The 27,725-nt window shown below is 37.6% G+C and overlaps 1 protein-coding gene across 1 annotated transcript in view; it reads left to right on the top strand.

The window, feature by feature from the left end:
* LOC306650413 (zinc finger protein 519-like) overlaps positions 1-27,725 on the top strand; it is a 135,635-nt gene that overhangs the window by 38,254 nt on the left and 69,656 nt on the right. Inside the window, exon 5 of the mRNA XM_079122457.1 lies at positions 19,168-19,850. Within this exon, the coding sequence (XP_078978583.1) occupies positions 19,168-19,204 (37 nt within the window). The 3' untranslated portion in view covers positions 19,205-19,850. Of the gene's footprint in view, positions 1-19,167 lie in introns of the transcript that reaches the window.

The raw sequence follows: 27,725 nt of genomic DNA on the forward strand, positions 1-27,725 counted from the left end.
CTCCCTCTGCTGACTTTCATTATTGTTTTTCATTTTGTCCTCATGGAATAGTTTTCTTAGAATGTTCAGTAGTCCATGCTTTCAATTTGTAAATTCTCTTAACTTTTGTTTATCATGGAAGAATTTTATTTCATCATCAAATCTGAATGTTAGTTTTGCTGGGTATAAGATTTTTGGTTGGCTTCCATGTTATTTTAGACTTTGAAATATGTTGTTCCAACCTCCAAGTCTTTAGTGTCTGAACTGAGAAATCTGCTGATGTTCATATTCGATTCCCCCTATATGAAAACTGATGGTTTTCTCTCACAGACTTTAAAATTTTGTTTTTATTTTGTATGTTAGACATTTTTATTATAATATACCTTAGTGTGGGTCTGTTGTAATTTTATACATTTGGTGTCCTGTAAGCCTTTTGTAATTGATTTTCCATTTCATTCTTCAGGTTTGGAAAATTTTCTGCATTATTTCATTAAGCAGATTTTTCATTCATTTGGTTTGTAATTCTGTGTCTTTCTCAATCCAAATCTTAAAATTGTGCTTTTCATATTATCTCAAAATTCTTGGAGGTTCTGTTCATGATTTCTTTCAATCTTCTCTTTGTAGTGAACTTTACTTTCAGGATGAAATATTTTGTCTTCATTGTCTGAGGTTCCATCTTCCAAGTAATCTAGTTCATCTGTGATGCTTTCCATTGAGATTTGAATTTGGTTTAATTATTCCTTTATTGCAAGGATTTCTGCTTCTTTTTATTTTAGACTCTCCATCTCTGTACTGAAATAATCTTTTGTTTCCTGCATTTGATCTTTCAACTGTTTATTAAAGCAATGGTCCTTTGCTTAAATTTGCTTTCATATATCCTCCTGTATTTCACAGTTCATTTTAATTATATACATTCTGAAAAACATTTCTAACATTTCTTCTACAATGCAGTCAATGTATTCTATTAATAGAGCATCTTGATTTGTTTGGGGTGTATTCTTCCTTTATTTTCTCATGTTGTTCATGTGTCTTTTCCTCATGCAGCACAGATCTGAGTTATTATAATTTCCATCCTAGAGATTTCAAGTGTACCTGCAGGTTTCCCACACTTGACCTTTAAGAGAGATATCAATATTAACATTACTCAATGCAAATAGTAGGAATCCTAAACAAAATATCCCTTCCTAAAATGTTAACAGTTGTGTTACAATAAGCAAAGATGATGTGTTCAATTATCATTTACAACATAAATATTAGTTTTGCAATAAGGTCTACATTTTCTAATTTTGGATAGAAAACAGAAGAGGAGTGTAGGTTGTGATGTTAATGAGGTAGGAGGTGAGATTTTAGAGGTGTTTGATCACAGAAAGTGTGAAAGACTAATCAAAGGAAGTTGGTTGTTAGCAGGAGGAAAGAGAAAGAGACTTCAAGGAAACAGATAAATAAAAGGAAAGTAGAGTGAGTAAAAAAAAGAAAGAGAAACATGAAAAAAAAGAAGAATATACAACCAAAATATAATACACTACTGAAATCCCAGTCCCAACATATGAAAACTACTTGATTTCATAAATGTTGGGGATTTGAGAGCAGGCAATGAAAAAAAAAATTAGGGGTGAGAAAGGATCCTTGAAGGAAGATTGAACAACTATTTCCAATGGAAATAAATATTTCTGTATTTCCTTTCTCATCTGATAAGTGTGGTTCTCCAGAGTTTGTTGGTAACTCCACCCTCAGGATGGTAAAAGTTACTACAGTTGGAAGTACTTGACTTGGAGGTCAGAATCCTGGAGGGTGGATATAGCAATTGTCTGTCCCACTGGAAGACTTCACCTAAGGACTCTCCTTTGGGGTCCACTCATGTGATACAGGACCCTGGTCTTAGCCCTTTACCTCACTTGTGGGTCCCACAGTTCCTGGTCTTTTATTCAGACTCTAAATTATATCTCTCTGCCTCCACCCTTTTGACATACTAATCAGGAACTAATCTTCCTAGATTTCCTGGGTGCTGAGTGCTGGGATCTGGGGGCCTGTCCAGGAAAATTTTTCAGTCTTGGGCAGATCAAGACCAGGTGTTGAGACCTATGGATCAGCCACATACCTGCAAGTGCTGGGCCATGTTAGTGGCTAGAAGGTGGTTGGGAGCCTGGGGATTGAGAAGCTGGGAGCCCCTGTTGATTGCCATACCAGTGGGACCAGTAAATCAGTGGATGCTCTACTAGGGAGACCCTGTGGAGCAGGTTTATGGAAGGTCCCAGCAAGTGTTTCCATGTTGTCTGGAAGCCCAGTGGGTGCTGGGCAGGTTGGTTGGGTGAGCTGAAATCAAGATGCTCTCATACCCTCTTCCAACCTACTGCCACCTTGCAAAACTCTCTCCTGCTTCTGCAACAATATGGTAGTTATTAGCACATCTAGCAGAGATATCTCAGATGTAACAAGGCAGCAGGGACCTTGGTGATATTATATCAGACCCTGGTATCCCTAGATGGAAGTAGCCACATCCTCTGAAGTCACATGAATTGCAGGTATACACCACCACACCTATTTTGTTTCTTTTAAAATTTTTCCTGAGTTATTTTTTTTTTTTAATTGAGCGGTGTGTGTAGGTCAGTGATAAAGTCATTGCCTAGCATGTGTATAGCCCTTGGTTTCAGCCCCAGCATCACAAAAACAAATCAATAAATGCAATATAAGATAAAAATAAACATTGATGTGATTGTATCACTGTAGTATGCTGATTTTAAGTCCTTTTGATATAAACTGAGTAATTGAATAATTGAGTCAATTGGTGGTTCCATTCCAAGTTTTCTGAGGAATCTCCAAATTGCTTTCCATAGTGGTTGCACCAATTTGCATTCCTACCAGCAAATGCATGAGTGTACCTTTTCCCCCTCATCATCACCAACATTTATTGTTGCTTGTATTCTTGATAATTGCCATTCTGATTGAAGTGAGATGGAATCTTAGAGTAATTTTGATTTGCATTTCTCTACTTGCTAAGAGATGTTGAACATTTTTTCATATACATGTTGGTCAATTGTATGTCTTTTTCTGTGAATTATTTATTCACTTTTATAGCCCTTATATTAATTGGGTTTATTTTTTGGTGTTACATTTTTTGAGTGTTGCAGCCACATCAATGTTTATACCAGCTCAACTCACAATAGCCACACTATGAGACTATGCTTGGTGTCCTTCAAACATGAATAAAGGAAATGTGTGCATTTATGTATATGTAAATATACATATATATGTATATATGTAATGTGTGTGTGGGTGTGGTTGAATATTACTCAACTTTAAGGAAAAATGAAATTAGGGCATTTTCTGGCAAATAGATGAAGTTGGAGAAGATCAGTCTAAGCATAATAAGTCAAACCCAAAAAACCAAAAGTTGAATGTTTGCTTGAATATGTGAATGGTATTCACAGTAAGGGGAGTGTGCTAGAGAAAAAGAGTTTCTTTAGATTAGGTAGAGGGGAGTGTAAAGAGGGGAAAGGGTATAGGGATAGAAAAAATAATAGAGTGAAACAGACATTACCTCTGAGAATGCTCCTTTGTTTATGATTGATCAAAATACATGAATGCATGCAGCTGTCTTGCATAATTAACTAGAATAAAAATTTAAAATAAATTTTGGATTGGCCCATAATAATACCTATTTATGGTATACAATATGATATTTTCTTACAATTATACATTAGTACATCTAACACCTTAGGTGTGAGAAGATGGGTAGAGATTGATAAATGAAATGTATTCCACATATTCTTATAGGAGTATTGTAGATAAAGGTACCACATGTCAATCTTTAATTTGTTTTGATTTCTTGTTTAGTATGATGTAAGATAAGGTTCTAATTTCTTTTGTATGTGGATATGAAGTTTCACAAGCACCTTCTGTTGAGTAGAGCATAAAAGCTGTAAAAGGCTCACCATTCTCATTACAGATTTTTGGCATCTATAATGAAAGAGTGATGGTGTATGTATGGATGTATTTCTGGGTAAAATAAATTAAAAGAGTGAGAGAGTGATGGTGTATGTATGGACTTCTTTCTGGGTTTTCCTTCCTGTTTCATTTGTCTGTATGTTTACTCTTATTCCAGAATCACAATGTTTTAATTACTACATGTAAGTAATTCCCAGGAAATTTGATGCCTTCTTCTTCTTTGTCCTATAGAAGTCCTCATGGCCTCCTTTAGATTGCTTTGAATAGTATGGACATTTTAACAATATTGTTGCTCCCAAACCATGAACAAATGATTTCTTTCCAACTATTTGTAAGTGATTTAATTTCTCCAACATTGGAAGATTTTCAGTGTTAATGTCTTCCACTTCCCTTGTTATGTTTATTCCCATGCATTTGATTATGTTTCATGCTTAAGTTCTTTTTTCATATTTAAAAGATTTGATACTGGGAAGCTTTAATACTGAGCTATATCCAGTGTCATTTTATTATTTCTATGCTTATTACAGAAAGTATATATGATGTAAGAGTAATCATTTTAATTTTTAGTGGTATTAACTGCATTCATATTATTGTAGAACTTCAGTTACCAGCCATCCCCAGTAACGTTTTTCTTTCAAAATCAACTCTATCATTCAAGCTAGAATTCCCCATTGCTCTTCTTTCTGAGTCTCTAAGATGTGCCATTCTGTTTTCTGATCCTAAAAATTAGAAGAATCTAACTCTACTTTCTACATGTGAAATATTACAATAATTTTTTCTTTTGTAATACATTGAACTTGAAACAGGGTGTTGAAGTTTCATCTTTCATGAACCATATGTCATAATTTCCTTCCCGTGGAAAGCCAAATAATTCCAGGCCAGACTTTGATTATAGATTTATCTACCTGGGACATTGTGGTGTTTCTAACATTGGCTATGTAAATGATACAACTATAAGCATAGGAATACAAATACCAGATTCAATCCCTGAGTTCTACTTTTTTCCTGCTGAGCACATAGAAATACAGTTAATGGACCATGTATTAATTTATAGTGATAAATGTTAACATATTTAATTAGGTAAAAAGGAGATTACTGAGACTATAGACTTATAAAAGTTGCTCTGATTTTGTATGTATATATCAGTATGGGTTAACATTCGTCATGAAATTTAGCCCCACCTCTCAATTATCTTTTCCTGATATCAAGCAGAAATGTCAAATTTTGTGTCAACTCAGAGGTAAATGATTGAATTATCTATTACATATTTGCAGTCCACATGTACAAAAGTAAAATGATTTATCTAAAAATTATAAAACCATGTATTTATTTAACCTAGAATATACACAGACTATGTCACGATTACAAAACTGTTCAGTGGCTCATTAACAGAACTCATCCATCATTTAATAATTAATTAGTATACTCTTTATAAGGGAATATATGCTATAAGGATTTCAAAAATTCATTTCTCATTAGTGATTTACAGCAAAGTACTAATTGTGGATAGCTGCTAACCACCATGATGGGGCTAGAATCATGGACAGGGTCAATGTTTTGCATAGTACTTGAAGAAGAGATGATGCAGTCCAAACTATAGAGAAACATAAAGAATCCCATGAACAACAGAATGGACTGTGTGGCTCATTTTTCTGAGGATGCAGTTAAAGGCAGGATGGTACTGTGAAGGTGCTGGGATTACCTCTTACACTTGCACAAGGGAGTCACCATGTACCCACTTGAGAGGCCCATGAGCCCCAAAAAGACACATCACTGAATATTACAAATGTAGAAAATAACTTATGGGTCAAATTGTGTAGGATTCAGTAATAAATATAAGGCCATGCATATTGACCATGGAGTTTATAACAGCAAAGACTGAGAAGTGGACACTGACTGACATGTATAACACCCACAGGAAAAGAAGGAACATGGTCTCTGATGTGGACTTATGTTTGGGGTTTGCCAAGCAGGAGTTTCTGGGGTTGAGGTTGATCATCTGGGGTACAATGTTCTTGCAGGTGGCACAAATGGAGAATCCCCTCAACAACCTGTGCAAGTAGATTAGTGATTTACATTTGATGTCATCCCCCAAATTCTGAGACAAAAGAACATCTAGCTATGAGTTCCATGATGAGCAGCATTTCTAGGCAGATGGAGCCAGGCAACCAGTAGTCAGAACTGTGGGCTTGAGCTTGTGCTGTAAAAGGAATGGGAAGGTGAGGAAGAGAAGAAGAATGGTGTTGCCTGAGATCCGAAGGACCACATCAGAGAAAAATGCATATCTCAATAATGGTATCATATTGGAATCAAATGATAAGTGAGGAGAAAAGCTGAAAAATTCCTTATCAAAGATCTCGACAGATCCATCAATCTCAGCATACACATAGCTATTGAGGAGGCATGTGGATCCCTCTTGATTCATTCTTTCCTGACACCGTCTAGAACGCATCATTTCCTTTTACTCAATAATGAATGGATGTTTTTTTCTCCATTCCTGGTCTGCCACATTGCATCTGGTTTTCTGTACCTTCAAAATCATATGTAGACTGGGTCAGGAATATCACAAGTTCAAATCCAGCCTCAGCAACTTAGTGAGGGACCCAAGCAATGTACTGAATTCTTGTCTCAAAATAAAATATAAAAAGGGCTACCAATGTGACTCAGAGATTAAACATACCTAGGTTTACTCCCTTTTATAATTTTTCTTGTGTCTTAGAAATTATTTTCCCATTTTTACTTCAACTTGTTTTCAGAGGCTGTGTCTTAAGTGATTTTTATATTTGTCATCTTGCGAATGGTCAGATACATATTGAATGCTCTATAATTTTTGGTAAATTCAAAAGGGAGGATTGCATAATTAAATAATTTCACTTTCCTATAATGATTAATTTGAATTGTCAACTTGATTAGAATAAAAGACACAGGTGATTAAGAGGATTTGGGTGTGTCCATGAGGGCATGTTTAGGAATGATTGGAAAGCGGGATAGTTAACTGAAGTGGAGGTGCTTCTGTAGCATGGGCAGAACCACTGAATAGGACAGTAGTTTGGATGGAATAAAAGTTAGAAGAACAAGGAAGTAGATGCAGGGGCAAGATTGACTCTTCTTGAATGAGTTCTTGCTTGCTTCTTCAGTTGTCTGAGGATATTGGACACTTGCTTCTTCACTCTTCCAAAGTGGATTCTGCCAGTGATTCTCCAGGTAGTTTTTAGAAGCCTTGGTCTCAGACTAGGGTAGCACTGTTGCTCCTTCATGTTCTGGGACTTCCATTTCTTAGACTGCACAGCTACAGGTTCTTCCAGCTCTCCAACTGCAGACAGCAATTGTCGACTATTCAGCCTGTAAACCTTTCCCTTTACACAGTTGTACTTTCTGTTCAATCTTCCTGTAGAGATCCCTGACTAATACACTTCACAACCAATGAGTCAATGAAGTAGACAAACCATAGATGTGTGATTTCAAAGCTGTCTTCATTCAGCTTTATTACCATAGCAAGTATCTTCATATAGTAAATGAGCAAATGTTGATGAATGCATTTTTAGAACACATTGTTTGAATTTACAGGTGTGATCTTCCATTTAGTACAAGTGTGGAATGTGAAGAGTCTATAATAGTAAACTGGTCGACTTATCTATAGAATAGGGACAATCATATTATCTATATCCTAGAGGCATTATATATGACAGAAGATGAACTGTACATACCAAGTATATATGCTTGGTTCCTTGCTGCTCCACAATGCCGGATTCAAGCAGAGGATACCTGTTTCTCCGTGAGGCAGTTTTTGCTGCTTATCGATCCCCTGCTCTTTACCCCATTTGTCTGCTGTGATGACCTGTAGTCTGCCAGCATATCGACACCTCCTTTGAGAGCAGATTGCTCACTGTCAGGCGTCTATCATCCTCCATTTGCCTGCCTCTCGCCTGTCCATCGCCTGCCTTACCCCTATCCATCACCAAACGCTCGAGGTTCACCTCCCGATAATCTGAGAGCTGCCAGCAGACTGACCGCAGACGCCAGGGGAGAACCAGCTGTCTGCTGTTGCCTGGAAGTTTACTGTCACAGTACCTGCAGGTTTGATTACACGTGGCTGCCGCTATTTTGAGACAACAGCAAGGCTCTGTAGGACCACTGGCCAGACTGACTGAGCCCCATCTCCAGGATCCCTCAGCCGGACCAATCACTCCCTGCCTCTGGGGCCCTCATATCAACTGACTGCTCCTGCTGCCAGGACGCCCAGACCAACTGACTGCGCCCTATCACCGGGACACCAGACCAAATGAATGCACCTGGCCTCCAGGATCCCACAACCACACCAAACACACCCGATCCCCAGGACCCCTACCAGACCAACTGCATCCTGTCTCCAGGACCTCCAGCTGACCACGTCCATCCCTGAGCTGCAGCTCCCCATTTGACAACACATTTCGAAGCCAGAGCAGCCATCTTGGATAATCCTGGAAGCTGTAGCTCCGATCTTCATGTGGGGCAAATCCCATCCTGTGACACCTGCTGGAGGCTTGAAGCTCATTCTCAGGTACCTCTCATACATCAGGCTACTAAACACTGGGAGGTTTCATTACAATATGACTATGATACAGTAGATTTTCTTTTTTCTCCTCTTTTAAAAAAATAATTAAGTTTTTATTTCTTTACATTTCTTGCTTTCTTTTCCTTCTGTTTACCTGTTCCCTCAGAGTCGCTTTCTCCCTTATTTACATGATGTTATTGTACCCATAGGGGCTATTTGGTCTAGAATTGCATAGTGTCTGGTTTGGGCACTGTTAATATTGATCTCCCCTTAAAGAAATGGTTTTGGAAACCTACAGGGCCACTATAAGCCTATAGGGGGAAATCTGCAATACCCCAGATCTGCACAACTAGAGGGGAAGATACATGAACAACAGGAAAAACAAGGGAAGAAAATGATCCAAACAAATCTAGATTCTATAGTAATAGAATCCAATGACAGTATGTTAGAAGAAATGTCAGAAAAGGACTTCAGATTATACATGATTAAGATGATTCGCAAGCAAAGGATGAGATAAGAGAGCAATGCAGGCAATGAATGATAATACCAATAAGCTGAAAGAGCACTTGCAGTAAGCAAAAGATCATTTCAACAAAGAAATAGAGATTCTCAAAAAAAAATAAAAAAGACAAAAAACAAAAAAACGAAAATCCTTGAAATGAAGGAGACAATAAACCAAATAAAAATCTCAATAGAAAGCATCACCAACAGACTAGACCACTTGGAAGACATAACCTCAGACAATGAAGAAAAAATATTTAATCTTGGAAAATAAAGTCGCCCAAACAGAGAAGATGGTAAGAAATCATGAACAGAATCTCCAAGAAGTATGGGACATCATGAAATGACCAAATTTAAGAATTATTGGGATTGAGATAGGCACACAGATACAAACCAAAGGAATGAACAAAATATTGAATGAAGTAATATCAGAAAATTTCCCTACCTGAAGAATGAAATGTAAAATCAAATACAGGAGGCTTACATAACACCAAATGCACAGAATCACAACAGATCCACACCAAGGCACATTATAATGAAAATGCCTAACATTTAAAAGAAAGATAGGAATTTGAAGGCCGTGAGAGAAAAGCATCAGATTACATATAGGGGGACACCAATACAGGTAGCAGCACACTTCTCATCCCGGACTCTAAAAGCTAGAAGGGCCTGGAACAACATATTTCAAGCTCTGAGAGAACATGGTTGCCAACCAAGAATCCTATACCCAGCAAAACTAACCTTAATATTTGAAGATGAAATAAAATCCTTCCATGATAAACAAAAGTTAAAAGAATTTACAAATAGAAAGCCTGCACTATAGAATGTTCTCAACAAAATATTCCATGAGGAGGAAATGAAAAACAACAATGTAGGTCAGCAAAGGGAGGAACTACCTTAGAGAAAAACCACTCAAAGGCGAAACCAACCCAACTTAAAAACCAAAAGTAAGCCAAATTACTGTTAATACAAATCATTTCTCAATAACAACCCTGAACATTAATGGCCTAAACTCATCAATCAAAAACATAGACTGGCAGAATGGATTAAAAAGAAAGACCCATCAATATGGTGCCTGCAAGAGACTCATCTCATTGAAAAAGACATGCACAGACTGAAGGCGAAAGGATGGGAAAAAACCTACCTCGCACATGGACCCAGTAAAAAAGTGGTGGTTTCCATCCTTATATCACATAAAGTGGACTTCAAGCCAAAGTTAGTCAGAAGAGATGAAGAAGGACATTTCATACTACTTAAGGGAACCATAAATGAGGAAGACATAATGATAGTAAATATTAATGCCCCAAACAATGGTGCATCCCTCTACATCAAACAAATCCTTCTCAATTTCAAGAATCACATAGACCACAACACAATAATTCTGTGCGACTTTAACACACCGCTGTCACCACTAGATAGATCTTCCAAACAAAATCCAACTAAAGAAACAATAGAACACAATCAATAACCTAGACTTAATAGACATATGTAGAATATTCCATCCATCAATGAGCAGATTCACTTTCTTCTCAGCAGCACATGGAACCTTCTCGAAAATAGACCATATGTTATGCCACAAAGCAGCCCTGAGGAAATGCAAAAAAAAAAAAAAAAAAAAAAAATAGAGATACTGCCTTGTTTTCTATGAGATCATAATGGACTGAGAGTAGAAATCAATGACAAAGTAAAAAAAGGAAATTACTCCAACACTTGGAGACTAAATAATATGCTGTTGAATGAAACATGGTAACAAAAACATCAGGGAGGAGATTAAAAAATTCTTAGAGGTCAATGAGAATGATGATACAACATATCAAAATCTCTGGGACACTATGAAAGCGGTACTAAGAGGAAAATTCATTGCATGGAGCACATTCCAGAAAAGAATGAAAAGTCAGCAATTAAATGACCTAACATTACAGCTCAAAGCCCTAGAAAAAGAAGAACAGAATAACAGCAGAAGTAGTAGAACACAGGAAGTAATTAAAATTAGAGCTGAAATCAATGAAATTGAAACAAAAGAAACTATTCAAAAAATTGACATAACAAAAAGTTGGTTCTTTGAGAAAATAAACAAAATAGATAAACCCTTAGCCACACTAACAAAGAAAAGGAGAGAGAAGACACAAATTACTAAAATACATGATGCAACATATCACAACAGACACCACTGAGATACAGAACATAATGAGAAGCTACTTTGAAAATCTGTATTCCAACAAAATAGAAAGTACCGAAGACATTGACAAATTTCTAGAGACATATGCTCCTCCCAAAGTGAACCAGAAGGAAATACACGATTTAAACAGATCAATATCAAGCAATGAAATAGAAGAAGCCATTAAAAATCTACCATCCAAGAAAAGCCCAGGAGCAGACGATTCTCAGCCGAGTTCTACAAGACCTTCAAAGAAGAACTCATTCCAATACGTCTCAAAGTATTCCAGGAAATAGAAAAGGAGGGTACCCTACCGAACTCATTGTATGAAGCTAATATCACCCTCATACCCAAACCAGGAAAAGACACATCAAGGAAAGAAAATGTTAGACCAATATCCTTGATGAATATGGATACTCAGATCCTTAACAAAATATTGGCAAACTGTATCCAAAAACATATTAAGAAAATTGTGCACCACGATCAATTGGGGTTCATTCCTGGAATGCAAGGGTGGTTTAACTTCCTTAAATCAATAAACATAATCCATCATGTCAATAGACTTAAGGATAAGAATCATATGGTTATTTCAATTGACGCAGAAAAAGCATTTGACAATATACAACACCCCTTCATGCTGAAAACACCAGAAAAAATAGGGATAGTAGGAACATACCTGAACACTTTAAAGGCTATTTATGCTAAGCCCATGGCCAACATCATTCTTAACGGAGAAAAACTGAAACCATTCTGTTTAAAAACTGGAACAAAACAGGGATGTCCTCTTTCACCACTTCTATTCAACATTGTCCTGGAAACTCTAGCCGGAGCAATTAGGCAGACTAAAGAAATTAAAGGGATACAAATAGGAAAAGAGGAACTTAAACTGTCACTATTTGGAGATGACATGATTCTATATTTAGAGGATCCAAAAACCTTCTCCAGAAAACTTCTAGACCTCATCAATGAATTCAGCAAAATAGCAGGCTATAAAATCAACACGCAGAAATCTACAGCATTTTTATACACAAGTGATGAAACAGCTGAAAGGGAAATGAGGAAAACACCTCCATTTGCAAAAGCCTCAAAAAAAATAAAATACTTCGGCATCAATCTAACCAAAGAAGTAAAAGATTTCTACAATGAAAATTACAGAACACTGAAGAAAGAAATTAAGGAAGACCTTAGAAGATGGAAAGATCTCCCATGTTCTTGGATAGGCAGAATTAATATTGTCAATATGGCCATACTACCACAAGTGCTATACAGATTCAATGCAATTCCAATTAAAATCCCAATGACGTACCTCACAGAAATAGAGCAAGCAATCATGAAATTCATCTAGAGGAATAAGAAACCCAGAATAGCTACAGCAATCCTTAGTAGGAAGAATGAATCAGGGGTATCACAATACCAGAACTTCAACTATACTACAAAGCAATGGTAACAAAAACGGCATGGTATTGGCACCAAAATAGACAGGTAGATCAATGGTACAGAATAGAGGATATTGACACAAACCCAAATAAATACAATTTTCTCATACTAGACAAAGGTGCCAAAAATATGCAATGGAGAAAAGATAGCCCCTTCAACAAAGGGTGCTGGGAAAACTGGAAATCCATATGCAACAGAATGAAACTAAACCCCTATCTCTCACCCTGCACAAAACTCAACTCACAATGGATCAAGGACCTTGAAATCAGACCAGAAACCCTGCATCTTATAGAAGAAAAAGTAGGTCCAAATCTTCACCTTGTTGGCTTAGGATCAGACCTCCTTAACAGGACTCCCATAGCACAAGAAATAAAAGCAAGAATCAATAACTGGGATAGATTCAAACTAAATAGCTTTCTCTCAGCAAAGGAAACTATCAGCAATGTGAAGAGAGAGCCTATAGAGTGGGAGAATATCTTTGCCTCTCATACTTCAGATAGAGCACTAATTTCCAGAATATATAAAGAACTTAAAAAGCTCTACACCAAGAATACAAATAACCCAATCAACAAATGGGCTAAGGAAATGAACAGACACTTCACAGAAGAAGATGTACAAGCAATCAACAGATATATGAAAAAATGTTCACAATCTTTAGTAATGAGAGAAATGCACATCAAAACTACACTAAGATTCCATCTCACCCCAATTAGAATGGTGATTACCAAGATCTCAAGCAACAATAGGTGTTGGAGAGGATGTGGGGAAAAAGGTACACTCATACATTGCTGGTGGGACTGCAAATTAGTGCAGCCACTCTGGAAAGCAGTGTGAACATTCCTTAGAAAACTTGGAATGGACCTACCATTTGACCCAGCTATCCCACTCCTCCGCCTATACCCAAAGGACTTAAAATCAGCACACTACAGAGATACAGCCACATCAATGTTCATAGTGGCTCAATTCACAATAGCCAGACTATGGAACCAACCTAGATGCCCTTCATTTGATGAATGGATAAAGAAACTGTGATATATATGTACAATGGAATATTACTCAGCTATAACGAATAATAAAATTATGGCATTTGCAGGCAAATGGATGACATTGGAGAATATCATGTTAAGTGAGATAAACCAATCTCAAAAATTCAAAAGAGGAATGTTCTCACTGATAAGTGGATGATGACCCTTAATGTGGGGTGGGAGTGGGACAAGAATGGAGGAAGGTGGGACTGTATAGAGGGAAAAGAGAGGTGGGAGGGTTGGGGGGGAAGTAAAAAGAATGGAATGAATCAAACATCTTTACTCTATGTAAATTTATGAATATGCAAATTTATGCTGTTACTCCATGTACAAACTGAAACAACATGTATCCCTTTTGTTTACAATAAAAATAAATTTAGAAAAAAGTATTTCATATGAATTTTCAGACTGATTTAAAATTTTGGCTCTGGTTTGAAAAAAATATATATATGCTTTATCATTCTAAATGGAGAAAAATTGAAAGCATTCTTTCAAAACAGTGGATCAAGACAGGGATGCCCTCTTTCACCACTTTTACTCAAAATCATCTTTGAAACCCTATCCATAGAAATTAAAGAGATATGAATCGGAAGAGAAAAACTCAAACTATTACCATTTGCCAATTTCTGTATCTGTAGGATCCAAAAATACCTCAGAAAACTTGCAGAAATTACAAATGAATTCAGACAACTAGCAGGATATAAAATCAATTAATTAAAATCTTACTCATTTCTATTCCTAAGTGATGAATCTTCTGAAAGAAAAATTAGAAAAACTACCCCATTCACAATAGACTCAAAAAAATAAAATACATGGGGATTGATCTAACAGAAGAGATGAAAGACCTCTACAATGACAACTATAGAACACTAAAGAAAGAGATTAAAGCACTCCTTTGAAGGTGGTAAGATCTACCATCTTCTTGGGTAGGCAGAATTTATATTGTCAAAATGGCCATACTACCAAAAGTGCTATACAGTGTCAATGTGATTTCAATTAAAATGCCAAGAGTAATAAAACTTACATGGATTGGGCACCAAGATAGGCAGGTAGACCAATGGTATAGAATAGAGAAAACAGGGCCAAATCCACATAAATACAGTTATCCCATACTACACAAAAGCACCAAAAACATACATTGTAGAAAATGTATACTCTTCAACAAATGATGATAGGATAACTGTAAATCAATACAGCAACATAAAACTAAACTACTCTCATCCTGTACAAAACTCAAAATGGATGAAGGACCTAGGAATTATACCAGAGACCCTGCACCAAACAGAAGAAAATGTATGCTCAGATCTTCATCATGTTAACTTAAAACCAGTATTTCTTAACAATGCTCCCACATTGCCACAAAGAAAAACAAGAATCAATAAATGTGATGGATTGAAACTAAAAATCTCTTGTCAGCAAAGGAAACAAAAGTGTGAAGAGATAGCCTACACAGTGGGAGAAAATGTTCACCACACACACTTCAGCTAGCGCACTAATATCCAGACTTTATAAAGAACTCAAAAATCTTAACACCAAAATAATACATAACCCAATCAATAAATAGGTAAGGTACTGAGCAGAAACTTAAGAAGACAAGTGATCAATGAACATGAAAAAGTGTTCAACTTCTCCAGTAATTAGAGAAATGCAAATCAAAACTACCCTAAGATTTTATCTGTCTCCAATTAGAATGGCTATTATCAAGAATACAAGCAACAATAAGTGTTGGTGAGGAGGTGGAGAAAAAGGTACACTCATACATTTCTGGTGGGATTGCAAATTGGTGCAACCACTCTGGAAAGCAGTGTAAAAATTCCTCAGAAAACTTGGAATGAAAGCACAATTTTACCCTCATGTCCCAGTTCTTGGCCTATACCAAAAGGACTTAAAATCAGTGCACTACAGTGATGCAGTCTATCAGTGTTTATAGCAGCTCAGCATATATTTTCTTCTGTTTGGTGCAGGGTATTTGGATTGTGTAGGGGAAAATGAGGGGAGAGGAGGGGCAGTGGAAATGAAAGATGTTGGAATGAGACAAAGATCATTACCCTATGTACATGTATTTTTCATAAATGGTATCACTCTTCATTGTATACAGAAAAATGAATAGTTGTACTCCATTTGTGTACAATGAATCAAAATTTATTCTGTCATGTATAACTAAATAAAGCATACATTAAAAATATACTCTAAAGTGGCAAAAAACCAACAATTTCAGAGCAGGGTGTGGTGGTACATGCCTTTAGTCCCAGTGGCTTAGGAGGCTGAGGCAGGAGGATTCTAAGTCCAGGCCAGTCTCAGCAATTTAGAGAGCCCCTAAGCAACTTTGCCAAATCCTGTCCCTACATATAATATAAAAACTGGTAGAAATAGTTAAGCACCCCTGGGTTAAATTCCTGATACACACATACACACAGAAAGTATCCATCTCAATTACACCCTGTAACCAATAAAATAAAAATAATGTTCCAGATTTCTGACAAAATTTATAGTAATTCAGCAGGACAATTCAGGTAACAGAGGAATGCATTAAAAACAAGTAATTGTGTCTGATACCATAAACATTTGTTGATATTAGGAGTAACTAGTATTTGGCTTTTGGGGTAGCCCCACCTTTTTTTTTTTTTTCTATTTTCCTAGCAATGTAACCCATCTCCCTGTGGTTTATCCATTCCTGAATTTGGGTGGTAACTGACAGTATCAGCCAGAGACAGGAATCAGGGCCTGTTAATCAGTTCTAGCCAGCTCAGCTCCTCTATGTCTTCACCACATGTGGTCACAACCAGGGCTACTCAAAGATAACAGCAAAGATGTTCCATTTTTCAGGTAGCAACTTGGAAATGAGAGAGTCCTGGGTGGTTGGCATCCATGGATCTTACAGCACCGACTCTTGGCTAAGCTACAATATATAGAAGCTGCAGAAAATACTTCAATGAAGAGTCATGGCCCATAAAACATCCTTGGTGGATTTGTGATCAATAATGAAAACAAATCTGCAAATTCAAGCTTGAATGTGAGAAGTGGAGGGATGGACTAAAATGGGAGATTAACTGAGGACCCACAGTTATTGAGGGAAAGTACAATCATCTGAATGCACAGAAATCTGGCTCACTCATGAAGGAGACCTCTTTAACATATTTCATGCCCAGTTATGGGTATCTTATTTGTCATGAATTATTTCTTCCTAATTTCCTTTCCCCTTTTTGTCTTTTCTCCCACCCTGTTCACTCCCTACCTTTCATTGTAGAACTAGATTTTCCAGCTCATTGTCCATATTTGTTCTCTCAACCAAGGTATTTAGAACTAAAATCTTATTGTGAGCTACATAAATTTTTCATGGATGCCATTACTCTTCTCTTTTCAGTAGATCCATCTCACAAATATATCATGTAAATGTATTCACAATCAAAAAACCTTAAAAGTGTTCTTAGTACACTTTATGATAGGTCCTACACATTTGGATATATGCGAGGCCATCAATTCATTTGTTTTGATAGGTATCCAATTAAAACCCCAGGGTCATTACCTTGGAAACTGAGAGGTATAATCAAAAAGGTTTTTTACCAGATGGTGCTTGTTTATGATAGTCTGAAAATGGAAAAAAAATTCTCTTTTCAATTGGGGAATTATTTGCTGCCTACAGCAAGAGAGATATTGTCAAGCATTAGATACAATAACAAGATTACCAGTCTACTGAGATACTTTATCATTATAAAGAGATAATTGGAATAGCACCAGGGTAAGATGGTCAAGAGAATTCTACCCCTGTCAAAAAATAAAAACTAGTTTTAATCTGATTACCAAGGGGTATAGAAATGTATTTGAGATATTAGTAAGTAACATTCCAGGTGCATGAAATTGCTGCTACAAATCACATCACACATGATTATTCACAATTAACTCCCATCTACAAGTCACTGTCAAGCAGTCTCCAAGCTGCAATATGTTCACTGACAGGGCCATAAAGATCACAATTGCAGCTTTCCCACTGCTGTGGAGGATACAACAAGCCTAAATGGTGTCTAACAGTTTATTACCATCACAAGCATCAAAGAGAAGCATGATGTCAGCTCTGTAGACACCTAGTCCCATAGGATGACATCAACCAGTGGCCACAGGTGGTGGTTTATTCTGCTACCGAGAAGATTGAGAAGATGATTCTGCACTACAGCCAAGATTAAACTTTCATAACTTTCATGAAATCTGAAAAGATGTTTATCACAAACATTTTTCTTTTTTTTTTTTTTTTTTTTTTTTTTTTTTTTTTTTTTTTTTTTTGCAGTGCTAGGGATTGCACACAGGGCCTTGTGCTTGCAAGGCAAGCACTCTACTGACTGAGCTATCTCCCCAGCCCTCCAATTTTTTCTTCTTGCAAAAAATTCTTCAGAATTTAGTTTTTAAATTGTTAATGCAAACTGTAAATGGTAATAGATCATATCATTTGTATATGGAAGTAACTGTGCTTCCCTTTTCAAATGATTCTGTTGCATATGCATTCTACTGAAAACTACCAAATATGCTCCTACAGTTTGGAGGTATTACTGAGTTTATTTCTTGTAATTTCTCATTATACATCAGAACCTTTCGGCTGCCCCATGGGAGTGGTCTGGAGTTTGGGTGTTCTTTTTCCCTCTTTGTTGTCCTTAGATAAAGGTATAAAGAAGTTGTTGATAGTTTGGATCTTCATCAGCCCCATACATTTATATGGTCAATTCTTGGTTTCCAAAATGGAGCTATTGTGATGTGGGGAAGCTTGTAAGTGGTGAGACCTAGGACCAGAGGATTTGGCTCAGTGGTAGAGTGCTTGCCTAGCATGTTCAAAGACCTGGATTCTATCCTGACTACCATAGAAAGAAGAACAGAAGGGGAGAGATGAAACTCAGTACATCATTGGGAGCATACTCTAGTGGGATCATTAGAGTCCCACACTTTTATCTCTGTTATTCTCTGAAATTTTGTTCCATCGAACACTCCCACCACCCCAAAACAACATGATCAACCATTGATAAACCAAAACCACCAAAGTTGTGAGCCAAAAGGAACCTTTACATATCTGTAAGTTGTTTATCTCAGTTATTTGTTATATAGACATAAAACTGACTAACAGGACTTATTTAGTTTTGAGTCACTTGTTAATTGTGGCTCTGGTTAGGCAGCATGATGGCACACACTGATACATCTAGTTTCTCAGGAGGCTAATGTGAGAGAATCACTTGAATCCCAGAAAATGTACCAAAACCCTATCTAAAACACACAAACACACACACAGAGATACACACATGCACACACACATGACTGATTTAAAATCTTGGTTCATATTTAATAAAAGTCATTAATTTGTGTTAAGCTAAAATAATCTCTGATCCCTGTCTGCTTCCTTTATTGGTGACATCAATTGCTGAGGATAATGTAAAATTTCACCTCAAGTCCTTGAGGTCAATGAATACAAAGAAAACTAAGAGGAAACATCAGAGTTCTGGCTATCACAGAAATAGACTGAAGGAAAACTTCTAGCCACACTGGACATCCTGGAGGAACACAGGAAGGCACTAATTCTCCCCTTTGTGGTGTCCTTGTCTTCCTTGCAGAGCCCTGGAGTCTTGGGTGGATTCCCCTCTGGTATGAAGATTTACTCTTTTCTTTGAGCTCCCTGATATCTTTTGATTTTGAGGTACCATGGGTTACTTTATGCTATGAGGAGAAGCTTCACCTCTGAACTTGTTGACTTTGTCAAGTCACTAGGAAGAGTTGCAATTTTTAAAGTAACTAATGGGGTGGTGAGATATAAGTACATTGGATTAGACAAAGAAAATGAAGGGAAAGGAGGGGAATGGAAAACAAAAATACAATAGAATGTATGGGAAATAACTTCCTATGTTCATATTTGAATACATGACCAGAGAATCTTCACAACATGTACAACCACAAGAATGGAAAATTATAGTCCATGTATGTATGATATGTCAAAATATATTCTACTGTAATGTATATCTGAAAGGAACAAATGAAAATTAAAATGGAAAGCAAAAGCAGTTGCAATAAACTGTCATTACTACAGAGGGAAAATTCTGACTTCCTATTCTGTTTCATGGCATGGTTTGTTAAGAAAAATCTCAAGATGGCTGTTCAGATTAAATAGTCAACACATGGCAATTGTTGTCAAAAATTGTTGGCTAGATTGCTCAGGGGAATCTGGTATGCATGGCCATGTCTTGGTGACCTGGGCATTAGGGAATTATTGGAGCTCTAATCATTGAGGACAGAGATCTCATGGGAGGTAGGTAGGTACCAGAATTTGCTGGTTAACAATGAGGTGTCAACCAACTGTGAATAGACATATTCACAATGATCTGCAGCATAGAAATAATGGGTAGTCCATCATCATGGCATTACTCATTTTGGCCTCAGTTCTGGAGGAAGAGGTACAGGATTAAGTCCAGCAATAAAAGGAAAGTGGCTAATAAACATGTAAGCACATAATCATGTTGCTAAGGGAAACAGCTCTTCTAAAATGCCACATCACTCTGAATCTAGGAAAAAATTTGAAATAATAGGCCATGAAAACATTAAATGTTGCTGAAGATTCAGGAAAAATGGGAAGCCTGAACATCTGAAGAAGGGGAACCTTGGTGTGGTGAACTTAAACTGTAAGTCCCTGTGATGGTGGCTACTCAACAGTATGATTTTTGTCAATAGTCATAGAATTACAAACCAAGTAGTCTATTTAATAATGATATATTGACATCAATAATTATAATAAGTCTTTCAGAAATGCAAGGTGTAAATTACAGAGAAACCTCAGGTGAATAGGCAGATGGGAACTCTGCATTATATCCTCATTTTTCTGTCCATGTGACTTTGATCCAAAAAAATGTTTAACCAAAATATGAATATTCTCAGGAATTTTCATAGCCTCAGAACTACCCTCTGCAGAATGAGCCCTCACCCAAAGAACACAGATGCATTAGTACTGATAATTAATGATGCAGAATCTATCGCCCTAATTTTTACATAGTTTCTCTTTGAGGTTTTGGTGGCCCTTTTCTATTAGTAGGTCAAACAAATTAATCTTTTCTATTTTCACATGTTTTAATGAGAAGCATGAAGTTCTTAGGAAGGAAACAAGTTCCTTATGTTCACATGAATATTTCATCCATCCTTCCATCACACAAGAGGGAATACTCATCTCCCAGTATTATAATTAGTAATTCTTTAAATAGTGAAGAAAATGTGCCCCAACATGATTTTACTACACTGGGGCTTAAGGAGAAATTGACCTGAAGTCATCCTAAAATATAGTCCAGCTAATGGGCAGGCATGCTTGCACATGCATTTGATACCACAAGTTCAGGAAGCTGAGACAGGAGGATTCTGAGTTTAAGATCACACTTAGTAACTTGGTGAGGCTCTAAAAAACTTAGAGAGACCCTGTTGGCAAATAAAAAATAAAAAGTGCTGGGGTTGTAGCTCAGTGCTTAAGCTCCTCTCAGTTCAATCCCTGATAGCAAACAAGATAAAAGATGTAGCTTCTCTTGTGACAGATTGGTTCATATAGATTGGCTCGTAAGCAGCTTCACATCAAAAATGACACTGCGGGAGTTGGATGGTTGCAAGCTTGTGACAAGCAGATTGTAAACTTGTTTACCAAAGGAACAGTTATACATTTTATAGATTTCTTTTCCAATCACAATGCACCACGGGGGGCCAGACCACCAGGTTTCTACAGGGGTTCTCTTGGTAACACTGAGTCAATTTGGAGGAGTTGTGTACTTTCTTACATGCTGAAGCAAGATGCTCCTCCCTGCAGATTTACACACTTCAGACGTTCACCACTGCTGGTCAAGAACTAGGATTTCTCCCAACAAAATGGGATGAAGGATGATGGGTGAGAAGTGAAGAAGTATTTCTTATAGCTTAGCTACTCAATGGGAATATTGCTTCTTCCTGAGATGAATGAAAATGGAATTGCACTAATATTCAATATTGGGTAAAGAGTGTGAGAAAAATAGTTTGAGTAAATTAAGTGAGAAAAAGGGACAAAATTAGAGAAAGCTGCTTTGCAGAAAGGGTGGAATTGCCACACAGGATAGAAAATGCTGAATAATTCCAGAAACAGGCTTAATGAAGAAATTCCTGAGGCTCAATGGTCACACACCCTAACCAATACAGAGGATGTTTGACTCCTGAAGTCCACAGAAGATACAATGAGCCCAGCAATCATCTGTGGGAAGCTGGCCCGGGTGCCAGACAACATCTTTGTATTGCCATGCACCAGTGCAAAAGCAATTTTGAAGTCAGATTTGGAAGTCTGCAAGTGGGTCAGCATAACTTTATCTGAGACTAGCAAAGACATTAGTGAGCCCAGCAAACCAGGGGACAATAAGACCCACCTTTTTCCCACTGTTCAATCTGGCAGCTCAAAGGTGTAACATATGGAAAATGACAAATACCAAGTATTGTAGCCTGGAAATGGGAGTGAGGATGAGGGCTAGACATTGATGGCATTGATTCATTTTCAATGTATTCTTTCCCTCTGACAGGACAATCCTTAGAAAGGAAGTGAACAACATCTTGTGGCAAGACAAGTCCTGGGAAGGAGACATCCATCAAGCCTAAAGTGACAGTCTCTGAGAAGAATCCAAAGATTGTTCCTTCCCTGAATTAATTCATTCCCAGTGACAGTACAATGGGACCCTGAAGGGAAAGAGATAAGCACTGAATGCTGACCCCAGAGCCTCCATTATTCCCCAAGTAAAAATATTGCCCAGGAAAACAAACATCAAATTCTCAAAAACCTGTTTCCTGAGTGTCCAAACTGACATGCTGTGTCCATAATTCACCTCTCAGTGTAACCTATGTAAGCACAGAGTCCTGCTTTGACCAGTGGTTCATTTTCCACCAAGAATGTGGGTCCATCAGAGGATGGACCTATTCCTCATTTAATGTCCTTCATCAATTGATGAATAAATGCTGTGTGATTCAAGAAGTTTGAAGCTGGCTCAGTCATTTTGTGCTAAAATTTTGATTCCCAGATCAGGGAACAGAAAAAGGTAATATTTAGTCATTCCCTGAGTCTCAAAAACACATTCACTCTCTCCCCAGTCAAAGTTAAATGACTGACGAGTCCTGGAAAGTGACCATCAAAAGTCCAGCTCTTCTGTGATTTTCTGAAAGCTGTGGGTCACCACAGTCACCACTCAGACAAGCTATGATTGAATCTCCAAACTCCTTGTAGAACCAAGGAACTCCTTGTGCCAACCCTCCTTGTAGAATGCAGTCCCATTATGTCCAGTGCAGTCCACCCTAGCTGAGCAACTGCCAGCTTTTGTGTGAGAGAAATTTGGTGTGTGGGAGGCCAACAAAAGGCAAGTTAAGGCAGCTTGCCAGGGCTGTTCTCTGGTGCTGTATGAAGGTCTTATGTCTCACATATGGTTCTAACAACCCGCAGGGTTACCAAAGATCAACCAGCTGCTACATTTTTGCAGCTCTATGCCACATGAAAACTACGAGGATTTATGGCAAATTCTTTATTGGCATTAAAGTTGTCCCATTTCTATTTTCTCCCCTCCCCAATCTACCCTTCCCTACACACCCAGAATACCTCATGAATCAAAGACACCTGTCATTCTGCTGCTGCCTGCAAGAATGGCCTCCACATTCTCCCCAGAAAGGTAAGACTCCCTCTATCTGCACAGATAAGTATCTATCCTTTAGCTAGCCAGGGTAGATTCCTTGTCACTGAGGTTTCCTTGCCATTGAGACTGGGTGAAGACTTTCCTCTAATCCCCAGTGGAAAAAGTCCAGACTAGTGACTGGCACACCTATGGCATATGAATCCAGACAATGCTCTGCCATCAAATCATCAATACCATTGAGCCTCTCCAAACATGGGACTTACCCAATCATTTTCGAGGGACACCCAGTTCAAGTTTCTCTTTAGCAGTTTTAAGAACTCTACTCACATGGGCTGGGGAGATAGATCAGTTGGTAGAGTGCTTGCCTCACAAACACAAGGCCCTGGGTCCATTCCCCACCACCACAAAAAAAAAAAAAAAAAAAAAAAAAAAAAAAAAAAAACCTCACAAACTGACCTCAAAATTCAACCCCTCATCAGCCTCAGGACTCAACTTTGGCCATAGTACAAGTTAGATAGCCAGTACACATGTCACAAGAACAGAATTGTTGATACAGATATTCTCCAGGCTTTGGGAAAATATTTAATACACAATGGCAAATGGTTTGAGGTTCTCTACATTCTACCTTTGTTTTTTCTTTACTCCATTACCACATATCCCACCCTACACCTTCACACTTTTAATGATACTCTCTGAACAATTTATCAATGGGTCTGCACTTGATACCATAATAATCATAAACAGAGAAGGGTACCAAGTCTTCCCAGAAGCAATTTCTTGATACTGCTTTCAAGACCTTAACAATAAGGAAGATGAGGCCAACAGGAGAAAGAAATTCATGTTAAACTAAACACCAATTCTGAGCCCCAGCCATCCATGGACCTAAAAAAGTCACTGCTGTTCTTGTCCCCACAGTCCTTCTAACAAAACCCCCTGAACCCTGTTTCTGATATGGGTAGACTGCGCTTCGGGCAAAATCTTATTATACCTCAAAACCCCTATGAAGCCACATCCCCAATGCTGGCAATGGGGATGCTGGAAAGCAGACCTTTTCTGGGGAAAATCAACCCTTCCCTCAGTGCAGCCTAATTTCCAAGTCCCATAATACATCTGGGGAGGTCCATGTTATAGGGATGGTGAAGAGCCAAACACCAGGTTAATATTGCCATTCTGAAGAAATTTTAAGGGTAGAATTATCGGCAAATGTTCTCCCTTACTTAAAATAATTATCAAAAGTGTAATTATTATCTTACATTCTGAGTGTGTTACATTCTCAGCCTCAAGTTATGTAAAAAGGAGTCATATTACAATCCCCTACCCTCAGCTTACACAGCACCCTCATCCTCAAAATAATGGGAGATGTTTCATAATTGTCTGCACCCAAATCTGGCCAGCCTGATTACCAACCAAGGAAAAGAGGGTTGAAATGTTTTAGGCATCAGTTTCCCTAGCCAGACCATGCTGAAGCTTGCATTGGAATGTAGACAGCAGCAGCCTGCAGGCTCAGCAAGAGACTGATCTGAGACTGAAGGAACAAAAATGTCAGTTTAACTTCTCTCTGGCTTCTCTCATCCACTCTTTCTCTCCCTCTTTCTCCTCTCATTCTCTCATGTTGCTTTACTAATATAAGTAATGGCCATGTCATTTTTTCTGTATGATTTGTGTTAATTTGTATATACTCACACCACACACACACACCACACACACACACACACACACACACATTGATTTCAATTTGGCACAACTAGGTTAATGTATTTTTTGTACAGAACTACTTTACCCATCTATAAAGTTTTTTTTTTTTTTTTTTTTTTTTTTTTTTTTACACTCTGTTCAGAGGCCAATTTGCAAAAGTTAGTTCTCAATCTGATAGATTTTAAAATACTATAAGGCCTTTGTAGAGGTTCAGGGCAGTCAAAGAACAGAAGAGGGAGCAAAGTTCTCAGGACAATAAAGATCATCTGTTGGAATGGCTTAGAAACACTCTGCAACTTCTCTGTCCTTGAGGGCTGGAGACACTGTCTTATTAGAAAAACATATTTTACTAGTGGACTCTGAATAGCAAGCAAGTTATATGATCTGCACATACAGAAAGTTAACTGCACTAATGTAACCTAATGTAACTGAATATAACCCTGGAACATTGTTCATTGTATTAAAGTGTGTTAACTGACATTTGTACTTCCTATTGCTTTCAATGCAACCCTGGATGAATGCCTTTCCTTATTGTGTCAAGTCTTTCATGATCCTTCTTCTATATTCTCCATTCCACTTTCCAATGGGATTATTATCTATACTAATGGAGGAAAACATTGTGGTGTGATGTCTATATTCACTGATAAAAAATTGACTTGTTACACATTGCCTCAATCTTCTCAGTGAGTACAATTACCTGCAATTATTTTGGCTCTTTGTATATTTCCCAACACCTTAAACATCATTGCAGACTCTCAGTATATAGCCAAACTGATGCCACATATTGTCTCTGCAATTTTGCCACCTCATTTGGATCCCTGTTTTACAATCCTTAATCTCTTTTATAGGATCATATGGCTCCAATTTTTCTTACTCACATGTATAGTCACACTAAAATTCCCGAACTGCTCACTGAAGGAAATACTCATGCTGATACTGCTATAAAACCACTTTATCCTCTTTTCAGATGCCATGGAATCCCACAAATTTTTTTCACCAAAATGCTCACTCTTTAATAAAGACCTTTTCTATTTCCTCTCAATAGGCCTGATTTATCATTAATAATTGCTCTCATTGCACATTCTTTCATTCCTCTACTTGGGCAAACATGAACCCTCAAGATTTATATTCTAATCCTCCTTGGCAGATGGATGTAACTCATCTTCCTCCTTTACACACCTAGTCTTCCAAGTTTCCATAGATACACCCTCAGGCCTTATATGGGCCAGTGTCCATCATTCAGAGAGTTTCTCAGTCTGTATGACTCACCTGTTCCCTGAATTTCCACTATGGGTAAACCTCATCCTTTAGAAACTCATAGTGCCCCTGCTTATACGTCTAGTGCCTTTGCTCAGTGCTGTAATCAATGGAATATAATTATATCCCATGGAATTCTTCAAAATCTTACTGGACAGGCTTTAGTTGAACATGCATATCACACATTTAAAATGTGCATAAAACTGGGTGGACCAGACTTACTCTTAATAATAATGCTCTCATTATTGACTTGTTCACAATAAATGATCTTAGTATACAATATGAAGGCAATACTCATTGCTGGTCCTCTGCCTTGGATGGACACTTTACCCCTAAGTTATCGCTATGAAGATTTATATAAAATATTGTGTTCCACCAGATTTGATATGGCAGGATCCCGTACATTTCAATACATGGGTGAGGGGATGTCCTGATGTTTTTACTCCTATAGGTTCAGTCAGGATTCCTGCCAGGTGTGTAAGACTCATCAGTCATCATGTGTTCGCATCAAAGACTTCAGAATTTGATTCCCAAATTCCGTTTGATCCTAGATGAAGAGAACCATGATTCCAAGAAGGAACCTCTGACAAGAACAAGATGTTCAAGAGACCCCTGATCCTTGAATCATCTAATGGTTTGGAGGGATATAAAGAATTAAACAACATCTGCTCAATATTTGCTAATGCAGGTAGGTTTAGAATGTACCCCCAGAAAACTTGGTTGCATCTCTGTTTGCAAAATTTGCCCAGAAATTCCACAATTATGCTGGCTACTGTTGTGTTGTATCCCTGTTGGAGGTGACTTCTGTACAAAAATCTGTTTCATCTTTGGCTTCTGGCACTCATTATAATATTTGGGTCTGCTCAGTGGAAATTGTTAATTCTTCTGAAAATTTTTATTCATCAAAATATTCTTGAAAATAGGGGTGCTATTGATTGTTTGATGTTGTTATATCATAAGGGGTGCCATAAATTTCATAATGTGTATTATTGTAATTTAACTGATAATGGCAATCTAATTCTAAAGAAATTGGATCATTTAAAGACACTCTAAAGAAGATGCAACAAGATGATCAAGGTTGGGATTTATTAGATTGATTAAACTCATGGTTACCAAACTTTGTATGGATAAAACAGCTTTTCAATGGAGGATGTTATTGATACTTGCCTTATTTTGTTGTGCTTGTTTTTGCCAATACCTTCCTTTCTTTCTCCCTCTACCTTCCTTACACAAAGGACAAGTCACGTCTATTCAAAGGCCATACAAAGCAAAAAAGGGGAGTTGTAGATGTTCAGGTTAGTCAAGTACAGAGGAGCCTCAGTCCTTTGAGTGAGCAAACTCTTCAGAACAATTAGGGCTTTCTGTTTGAATAGCTTAGAAACATCCTGCAACTCCTCTGTCCTTGAGGCCTGGAGATTCCTGGACAGAGGGGAAGCAGGATTAAGTGTGGGCCACCTACTAGGATCTATGCACAGGGAAGCAGCAACAGCTTGTTAGCAAGGTGGCATTCATCCGCTCTGAGGGAGATGGAAAGAAGCCACAAAGATGTCTTTGAAGTT

This window comes from Sciurus vulgaris (assembly GCF_902686455.1).
Source record: "Sciurus vulgaris genome assembly, chromosome: 19".
Lineage (NCBI taxonomy): Eukaryota > Metazoa > Chordata > Mammalia > Rodentia > Sciuridae > Sciurus > Sciurus vulgaris.